Here is a 10669-nt window from a genome sequence, read left to right on the forward strand (position 1 = left end):
ATGGTGGTTCCCATTTCTTAAATTAAAAGGGGAGAGGGTGTGCCTGTGTGTCTTCGTTGTATGATGTCCCATGTTCTCTGCCCAGTGAGTGCACTTCACTGACATCACCTCATATACTGTACTGACTGTCCACCGACTTGCCCTGTTGCCCGTAGTGCTGTTTTAATTCAAAGTGCTTCACAACATCAGCATGCGTGTGATGCCCGAGTCCTGTCTCAGGTCCTTAGGTGTTAAAGCTACCTAACCTGCAGGAGGCCTGTGCTGTGTTCTCCAGCCTTTGTGTTATAGAAGGCTAACAATGAAGTCGTCTTTGAAGAGGCCTAAAGAAGAAAAAAGGCTTTAATGCATCAGATAGTACGGACAAGAGAGCAGTATTTTTAAGAGCCTTGTCCAGCGGGACCTGTAGAGACCTGCAGGGATGTGACTCGACTGCTCATGATGATGCCTAATGGCAAGTGCGGACGGTCTATTATGTGCGCTGCAAGCTATCAAGTGGTCGGCACTCATTCAAGAAACGGATGCAGACACACATTTATGTGTTACAAGGGCTTTTTCAATCCCAGGAAGCTTTGTTGACCTTCAGGTCTTGGATGTCAGAGTCAGAGGTCAGTGTGGATCTCAGTGGTCTGCAGTGGGGCCACTTCAACATTAGGGTGCAACTCAAACACTGTAATCTAGTCCTTTTTATGTCTTCTTACATTGTTGGCTGCTGCTTTATAATCGTCCATATTTCCAGATGGTTCTGGTAGTCCATGATTTCTGGTAGTGGAATGATTTACCTGTCCACACATCCTGACCCCAACAAGATGGCTGCGTGGTCGCTCCTTCGGAACACGGGCAGCGACTCCGCTCTGCAGACAGCTCTGAATGGTGTACAGCAGCGATCCACAGCAGGAACAGGACAGCAGCTCACATTCACTGTAAAACACCAGCCTCTTTTCCTTCTCTCACCACAGTCTGATTGAGAGCCCGCTGGTTGAAGGGCGCTCTCCAGGATTTAGCCACATTTCGGCAAATTAAAGGATATTGCAGTTCCTGATATCCCGTTGAAAACCGATCCAGCGCGAGATCGTCCAGTTAACTTCCATCGTCTGTACAATGGCTAGCAGGATGGTAGTTCAGCTGGTGCCCATCCTCTCCATCTTTCCTTGATGTTGTGTTTGAAAATCGACCTGGCTAGCAAGCAGAAGTAGCAGGAGTAGAGTTTTTAAACCGGTGAGTTGATGTCCTCATCCCGATGAGTGTCTCGCAGCTACACGCCATGACGTCCAATGCGGATCACGAAAAGCCTGGGGATTAAAGTGGACAATGAAGAGGAATACCAAAGGCAAGTCCATAATTTATGAGCAAGACTGCATTTAGTATTCAGCTCCAATGACGCAGTCACATCAGCTGTCTCCATCAAGTACAGTGTATCAAATCTGGTAAATCAACATTTCTCCATTGCTTTACATAACGTGAAAGAACATGAAGGGAGAAAAGAGAAATCATGAGAATAGTACGCTTATATACATTGTTGTATTGGCTCAGGCCTTGAAGAATGTGGGCCTTCAATGTCTCATTGTCATACTTTCTTAGACATTCAAACGATTGCAATGTATCCTCATAAAACAGTTCGTATGATATCCTATGAATTACCACCCCACGAATTATATTATATCCTTAACTTAAAGGGAAAGTTCTGTTTTTTACAACCTGGACCCTATTTCTGGCATTAAATACGGTTGTTTACTCACCCAGATAAGTTTGGTGTCATTTGGAGTCCTTCGGAAGATGTTTAGATCCGCGAGAGCCGCGTACATCCGTATAGTGGGAATGATCGGGGCACCGACAATGAGGCTCTAAATAACACATTATCTGCCGCGAAACTCGTTCATTTCACCAATATGTTTTCATGAATTGCTAGAGTTGCTTGTCATCATCATCCGGGTCATTTATACTGACCTACTAACCTCTGACCTGGATGATGTCATAAATATCTTCCGAAGGACTCCAAATGACACCAAACTTATCTGGGTGAGTAAACAACCGTATTTAATGCCAGGATTAAGATCCAGGTTGTAAAAAACGGAACTTCCCCTTTAAGGTTGAGTAATTAACGCTCGGGACTACTTCCTTCTTTACTCCCGTCAGCACATTGGTCACGTAACCACAGCCCTCCAACATACATGGGTTACGCACAAAGTACTGGCTCATGATTACATTGGACATGAATGAATTTGGTTGCATTACTTTCGAACAGTGCTCAAGGATGCCTGATTTTTATTATCATACTATAACCTTCACACACTAACACTCTTAAAAAAGGTTCAGGAACATCTTGGGAACAGCCGCGTCACAACCTAGAGCTTTACATGCTTTTTCGTCCGCACTTCTGTCCCTTTAAAGGCACGCCCTCGCATATGGATGTGGAGCGGTGCACTTCAAAAATAAATACATAAATTGAAAAGTCAGGTTACAGAAAGTACATTTCCTTTGTGCAGTAACTCGCACTCACTTGTGGAAACAGCATTAGTCTAAACAGCTTTTAGTAAAGGCTCTAAAGTGGCGGGTGTATAGAATGCTTTCATATCCTTTGTATTCATGAAACCTGTGAAAACTCTCTTCTCTCCACTTTGAGCACTTCGCACAAGCGTAGTACTTCAGCATCCCTGTACTGTATGTCTAACTCCTTTTTCAGGTTGAGAGCTTTTATCTCATGCGTTAGCTTCTAGTTATGGTCACGTGTTGCATTTTCTCTGATGCTGACATGGGAAGGAGTTGTACAAGTCATTCGGTGTCTCAGACTGTGGAAGAACTGACCGATATGTATTCGTCCAAGCCTGGTGTTCACACACAGGGTAACACCTGTGAAAGTGGTTTCTTCCACAGCTGCTTTAGCTGTAGTCACATGTGGGCCAGGAATGGACACCACGGACTGGAAAACTCAAGGAACTCGAGGTAGCAGCCCATCTGCTTACCTGCTGGCACTGAACATCAAAGTAAGGTCAGAAATGTTTGAGCGGTGGTCTATTGCACTTCTATTGCACACTGGGACTCTAACGTTGGACAGATGTTAAATTTTGATTAGAAATAAAAACCAAGTAATGTCAAAACTCTGGCTCGACATCAACCTCCAGTGCTGGATGGTTGGAATTTAAAATCTGATATCCATCAAAGCCTGACTCTAGGTTGACGTCAATCTTCCGGCATTGGACAGACGCTGGATTTTGGTTGGAATTGAAAATCAGGTCGATGTCAAAACATCAACTTCCAACATTGGACAGATGTTGCGGTGTGGTTTGAATTTGAAATCACATATCTGTCAAACCCCAAACCCCTATAAACAAAAAACAGGATCATGACAGGAAGTAAAAATCAGACACTTTCAGAATGATGTTGAAATTTGCTTGGTTTGGATTTTGTTGGCATGATATCAGACTTATAACAGAGCAACATTTTTGTTGTAACTCTACTCTGGGATTTGAATCACAAAGTGTCTCCTGAGAGGTCAAAGGTGGCGCTAAGCAATGGTTAACAAGGAGTGACAAACCCCCAGCTGGTTCAAAACAGCTCCAAACTGCTTGTTAGCAATGTCGTTTTCACACAGATGTAATCCTACCCACTGGAGAACAGCGCAGGAAAAATGATTAACCTTTAATGAATGTTTTTGCGATTACAGTTAAAACAAACACCAAAGGTCCTCTTTTCCATCAGAGCTTAATTGTCCATGGACTGAAATCTGCACTAACAGGATTTTCTTGAAAACAAACATGTCACTGCCCTTAGTAAATCAATCAGAGGACCCTCACAGATACTTCCTCTAAACCTCTGCTGGATGAGATTTAATCCCAGGGACCCACACTGGAATATATTGTTGTGGATTTAGTGTTGAATCGTTTGTAGTTGGGATAATCCCCACTGATTTCAAATCTTGTTGAAATTAAATTCCTCATTTTCCTCGAACCCCTTTAAGGCCCGCTGAGAGACCCTGGAGCCGAGCCCAGCTTTTGAGATTCACTCCTCAGATGTCGACTCTGCAGTGCAGGACTGCGACAACAGATGCCAGTATTTCTCCACGCTTTCACTGCTTCCCTTTTATTCATCAGAACACACCAGGTGCTGGGAAATAAAAAGGCATAGAATAGGTTTGAATAGCAAGGACATCTCACATTTGTGTGGATTGAAAACATGCTGATGCTTTGTATGACTGTGGCCATGAATTAGCAAGTAAGTTTGAAAACCTGTAGTAGGTGCATGAGTTGGAGAGGGAAAAAAACACAACATATGATACATGCAAGTGACTATTTCAATACATAACACCTTTGTTGCAATTTACTGAAGTGAAGTCATAGTGAGACAGAGATGGTGTGCAAAGAGTCACTTTCGAATATATATCAATGCAAAGTGGAATGTAATGTTGCATAGCATCCCCCTATCATCATTAGGATTACATTTATTTTTATTTCACACTCTTTTTGTCATGACCCGGAACTACTCTACTTCTACTATCACAAAATAAAAGTTTACAAAGACATAAAACCAAGAGATGTTTAGTGTAATATAATACAAATACATGTATGTCTGCATGCCCCAGGTTTGCATTTGTCCAAAGAATGCATGTTTCTGCTTTACAAGCTGTTTGGAATAACTTAATCATATAATATTTATTAGTGTCTGCTCTTTGTGAAACTCAGATAATATCACCTGGCCATACTGGCTGCTGTTCAGTTGTAAGAAAGCTCGAGCAGCATTGTGTGTCAAAGTGTGATCATGCTTTTGTATTCCTTGTGTAAAGGTATATAGAGTCAGCTGAACATCACAAAGAGCTGCAGTTTTCAAGGCTCTGTAAAAATAATTATCTACACACATTTATAGATTATTTCCCCTGTAGTGTCACGAGGCATCAGGGTCCTTCCACTGTGGATCTGATCAGCGTCTGACAGCTCTTTTGCAGACTGTAAAGCCTTATTTGGTGTAAAGATGGCAGGAGAAGTTCAAGGTTACACTGTGTTTCTATAAAATATAAACAATAAAATATTAACCTCGCACTTTACTGGCCACAGAAATGTCTGTCCATGTACAGACACACACCTGAGGTTCAGTGCTAAGAGGGCAGGGTTAGCTGGGCCCAGCTCTCAGTTGAGATGTGGCCATTGATGGACTACCAAACAGGCCTACCAGGCAAAGGCCCAGGGGCCCCCCTGGCCTTCACCTGCAAAATGCCACTCGATGATACACTTACCAACAAGGAAGAGACTCAAAAAGACCACAAGGAAACATAAAACAACTACAAAGAGTGAGGGAAGGGCCAGAAGGATATGAATATTAACATGTATTGTAATACATTGTAATATGTTCTTTTGACTTTCAATAATAGTCTTTTATTTCACAAAAAGACTACAGAGAGACACAAAATGCCACAAAGACACACAAAATGACTTTAGAGAGATGCAAATCAGCTGTAAAGAGAGACACAGAGAATCACAATGACTATGAAAAAGGTCAAAACACAAAGAGACACAAATTGACCACAAAGAGACAAGAAATGACTACTAAGAGATGTAAAACGAACACAGACAGACAAAAAAACACTACAAAGAGTTGGAAAATTACAACAAAAAGACACAAAACAACTGCAAAGAGACACAAAATGATGACAAGCAAACACAAAACAACTACAAAGAGACAAATAACTACAAAGACACACAAAACTACAAAGAGACAAAACGACAAAAGACAAAATGATGACAGAGACACAAAACAACTACAAAGAGACACAAAGCAACTACAAAGAGACAAAAAACGATGATAAAGAGACACAAAACAACTACAAAGAGACACAAAACAACGACAAAAGACAAAACGATGACAAAGAGACACAAAACAACTACAAAGAGACACAAAACGACGACAAAGAGACACAAAATGACGACAAAGGGACACAAAACAACTACAAAGAGACACAAAACGACAACAAAGAGACACAAATAACTAAGAAGAGACACAAAACGACAGAGACAAAAAGATGAAAAAGAGACACAAAACTACAAAGACACAAAACGACAACAAAGAGACACAAACAACTACGAAGAGACACAAAACGACAACAAAGAGACACAAACAACTACGAAGAGACACAAAACGACGACAAAAAGACACAAAACGACGACAAAAAGACAACAACTACAAAGAGANTTCAAAGAGCCGCAAAATGACAACAGAGAAAAAAACAACCACAAAGAGATACAAAATGACGATAAAGAGACACAAAACAACCACAAAGAGACACAAAACAACTACAAAGAGCCACAAAACGATGATAAATAGACATAAAACAACCATAAAGAGACACAAAATGACAACAAAGAGACACAAAACAACGACAAAGAGACAAAAAAACTACAAAGAGACACAAAAAAATGACTCTTTAAGTCTTAATGTCAGCGTTCTCTTTGAAGGCTTATATCACTGTATGACCTGAGAGTCTGCACATAATACAGTTCTGAGAACAATGCTCAGCATTCTGTGCTTTTATTCCAGTAAACATATCTGTCCTGCACAATCTATTATTCACAGTAAAATGTACCTTTCCAAACAAAAAGAATTTACAGTGCACAGTAGCCCCTCTCTATGTTTGTTTATACACTATGCTGATGGTTCACTATTATTTATGCATCGGCAGTTCAGCCGAAGCTGCATTTTAATGTTGTGGTCGGTCGCTTATTTGTGAAGTAAATGGAGTGGAGTGCAGTATTTCTCCTTGAGATGTAGTGGAACAGAAATGGAAAATGAGAATAGTTTAGTAAAGTACTTCAGAATAATGATTGAGTCCAGTCATTTGCTGATACACACTGGCCCACACCTTTGACTGTTTCTCAGCCATTCAACAACACTAGACATTAATGTCACTGTCAACACATCTGCTTGTATCTGTAATAACATAATCCACCTGCCTGGCTGTGTTGACTTGCAAACACCAACAGTGAGCAGGAGGAAGTTCTGGGATATGCAGATGCTATTGGCTGCTGTAAGAAAGTCAGTGGGTGTGTCTTCAAGCCTTATCAACATTTAGTGTGATTCCTCCTCTAGTGTCTCTGACGATGGGCCCCTGGGCACAGGTATGCAAAGGGCCCCACAACTTCTCCCATTCAGGAGCAAAACACAGGTGGTCATGATGGTTTTGCATCTTTTTGTAGTTGTTTCCACCTTTTTGTGTCTTTTTTGGTCGTTTTGTGTTTCTTTGTGGTTGTTTTATGTCGCTTTGTAGTTGTTTGTTTAGGTCTCTGAGGTAATTTTGTGTCTTATGAAGCAATTTTGTGGGTCTTTGAAATAACTGTGGCCGTTTTGTGTCACTTTAAATTCATTTTGTCATTTTTGTGGTTGTTTTGTGTCTCTCTTTACTCATTGTGTGTCACTTTGAGGTCATTTTGTGTCCCTTAATAGTTGTTTTGTGGTTCTTTGAGGTAATTTGGTGGGTCATTGAAAACATTTGTGTCTTTTCTGGCCGTTTCGTGGCTCTTTAAAGTCATTTTGTCACCTTTGTCGTTGTTTTGTGTCTCTTGGTCATCGTTTTGTGTCTCTTTGTGGTTGTTTTGTGTCTCTTGGTCATCGTTTTGTGTCTCTTTGTGGTTGTTTTGTGTCTCTTTGAAGTTGTTTTGTGTCTCTTTGTATTCGTTTTGTGTCTCTTTGTCATCGTTTTGTGTCTCTTTGAAGTTGTTTTGTGTGTCTTTGTCATCGTTTTGTGTCTCTTTGAAGTTGTTTTGTGTCTCTTTGTCATCGTTTTGTGTCTCTTTGAAGTTGTTTTGTGTGTCTTTGTCATCGTTTTGTGTCTCTTTGAAGTTGTTTTGTGTCTCTTTGTAGTTGTTTTGTGTCTCTTTGTCATCGTTTTGTGTCTCTTTGAAATTATTTTGGCCGTTTTGTGTCACTTTAAAGTCATTTGTCACTTTTTGTTTCTCTATGTACTCATTTTGTGTCTCTTTGTGGTTGTTTTGTGTGATTTCGTAGTCATTTTGTGTCCATTTGTAGTCGTTTGTCTATTTAGGTCACTTTGTGTTGTTTTTTGAGTCATTTTTTTCTCCTTTTAAATGTTTTGTGTATTTTTCAGTCATTTTGTCTGTGTGGTAGTTTAGTTTCTCTTTTGTGTTAATTTTGTGGTTGTTTCTCCTGTTTTTGTGTTTATTTTGTGTCTCTTTCTATTTCCTTTGCATCTCTTTATAGTCTTTTTGTGTCTCTTTGAGGTCATTAACAGTCTGCTCCTGGTCAGTACATATTAATTTTACTGACATTCTGCAAGTGAAGGCCAGGGGGCCCCCTGACACTTTGGGCTGCTGGGCGTGTTCAGTAATCCATCCATGCTGTTGAGTAAGATCTCAGCCATAAAGCACACTAAGACATGTGCTTCATGGTGAATACAGACTGCGACAGTACTGGCTATGTCCACAGACTGTTCAGCACTGTTAAATTCGACAGATCTTCTCTTTACTTCCTACAATAAGTCCATCTCTTCAGGGACTGAATTATTTAACAGGAAGTATTTTGTTGAGGTCAGTCCTCATACAGTACAGTTCACTGTATTCAAACTCAGATCAAACACGTTTTGACACATCTTTTCCCCCCACATTCACTCAGTAATAAGAAGTGACAGCCCTGAAGTGTTTTGTGGTTTGAAATATTTTTTTTCCGGCACTTTCCTCTCCAACAGGCATAGCTGGTAATGGCAGACCTACTGTCTTCATATTTAATGCAGCAACTGGAGGTCTTCCCAGCCAAGAGGTTACCTTTGCTTAGATTGCCAAACAACAGGGCTGTAAGACGGCTCTTATTAGTACACTGCAATTATCCTTAATTTCACATTTTGGTAAGTGTTGCTCTTGCTGCTGAGGGCAACTTCGTTAAAGCTTTTCAATTGCATTTATACATACAGTACATGTGGGAAAGCTGAGAGAGCATCAACCCATTCTACACAACTCCCTCCCACCCTACTCAGAGTTTCTCGCTCTTAATACTACATCTGTTGCCAAGAGTATCGAATAAGGATGCGGCCATGTGCACGGCATACAGACACTAAAGGGTGACTCAGTGCACCTGTAACTGATGCTGAGGGCCATTGACAGGATGTCAGCATTTGGGAGCGAGGACTGGTTGACCCTAGAGATGCAGAGGGCTGCAGCAAAAAAGTCAAGGTTGCCCCGCAAAAAAAGTTGAACCTGGCTCTGCTTTAGCTGCTCTGACCTGCTGTTCAGTCTCAAGGACGACACTGCAAGCACCCACAATAGACTGAATATGGGGGCTGTTTTCCTGATAAATGTGTACCCAGTTCTTTTAGCTTGGAATATTTTGTAAGCAGAAAGACGGACGGCAATAATTGCTTTGTGTTTTGCTTTCTGAACAGGAGAATACGTTTTACTTGCTCTTTTTTCTTTCAATCTGGAGCCATCATCCAGAGTTATGACTACTTCAGAAGAATTCTGTGTTATTTTGCTCCCTTCAGCCTTCGCCTCTTAGCCTCCTTATTTTTGTTTTATGCCCCACAACTTTCGTTCAAGGCCTCCGTCAGTCTGGTTTACAGCAGCAGCAGCAGCAGGCAGCTGTTTTCAGTCAAAAGCCCAGATATCTTAGATATCTCCGCTCCTCTGATGCCAACCTCCTAACTCCACCACTCAGGACCAAGCAGCAGACCAGGGGTGAAAGACCTTCTCCATAGCCGCCCTAGTTCTCTCCTGCACCTCGAATTGTATGCTGTCGGATTGGTTTAAACAAAGTGGATCTGGAGAATGAAGTCTCATTAAGTGGGAATAAATAACATTAACGTTAGTTGATTTGGGAAATGTAGGGAAATTAACTGATTTGTGGAACACTTTAATTAATATACTTTAAAATCTTTGACTTAGGGCAAGGTATCGCAAATTTTCAGGTCAAAAGCATCAGTGAAGTCATGAGTCATTGGCTTTAAAGTTCAAGACGAATAGTAAGTTTCTTTTGATTTTTTCAAGTTGAGTCTAAAGTCATCAAATCTTACTCAAGTCCAGGTCATGTGACTTGAATCCACATCTCTGCTATATGATCAACTACTCATCAGTGCTTTGAAATGTATGTGTTTTGACTATGTTGAGTTGTTTGTCCTCCATAGTGTTGTTTGTTTTCTAATGTAGAATTATTGCAAGCAAGAAGAGAATTTTAAGACCTCTAACAAAACCTAACCACGTGTTTTTGTTGCCTAAATCTAACCAAGTGATTTTTTTGCCTAAACCTAACCATGTGCTTGTGATGCCTAAATCTAAAAATGTGTTTTTGTTGCCTAAATCTAACCATGTGCTTGTGTTGCCTAAATCTAACCATGTGCTTTTGTTGCCTAAAACTAACCATGTGCTTTTGTTGCCTGAACCTAACCATGTGCTTTTGTTGCCTAAAACTAACATGTGCTTTTGTTGCCTGAACCTAACCACATGATTTACTTGCCCAAATCTAACCACATGCTTTTGTTGCCTAAACCTAACCACGTGCTTTTGTTGCCTAAACCTAACCACGTGCTTTTGTTGCCTAGAACTATCCACGTACTTTTGTTGCCTAAACCTAACCACATGCTTTTGTTGCCTAAAACTAACCATGTACTTTTGTTGCCTACACCTAACCACGTGCTTTTGTTGCCTAAACCTAACCACGTGCTTGTGTTGCCTAAACCTAACCA

The 10669-nt window shown here is 40.8% G+C and overlaps 1 protein-coding gene across 1 annotated transcript in view; it reads left to right on the top strand.

Annotated features, from left to right (window-relative positions):
* The first annotated feature begins 770 nt into the window (after window positions 1-770).
* sts (steroid sulfatase (microsomal), isozyme S) overlaps window positions 771-10669 on the top strand; it is a 13325-nt gene continuing 3426 nt past the window's right edge. Inside the window, 3 exon segments of the mRNA XM_050063777.1 lie at window positions 771-920; window positions 2156-2261; window positions 8684-8806. Coding sequence (XP_049919734.1) covers window positions 771-920; window positions 2156-2261; window positions 8684-8806 — 379 coding nt within the window.

This window comes from Epinephelus moara, chromosome 15 (assembly GCF_006386435.1).
Source record: "Epinephelus moara isolate mb chromosome 15, YSFRI_EMoa_1.0, whole genome shotgun sequence".
Classification (NCBI taxonomy): Eukaryota; Metazoa; Chordata; class Actinopteri; order Perciformes; family Serranidae; genus Epinephelus; species Epinephelus moara.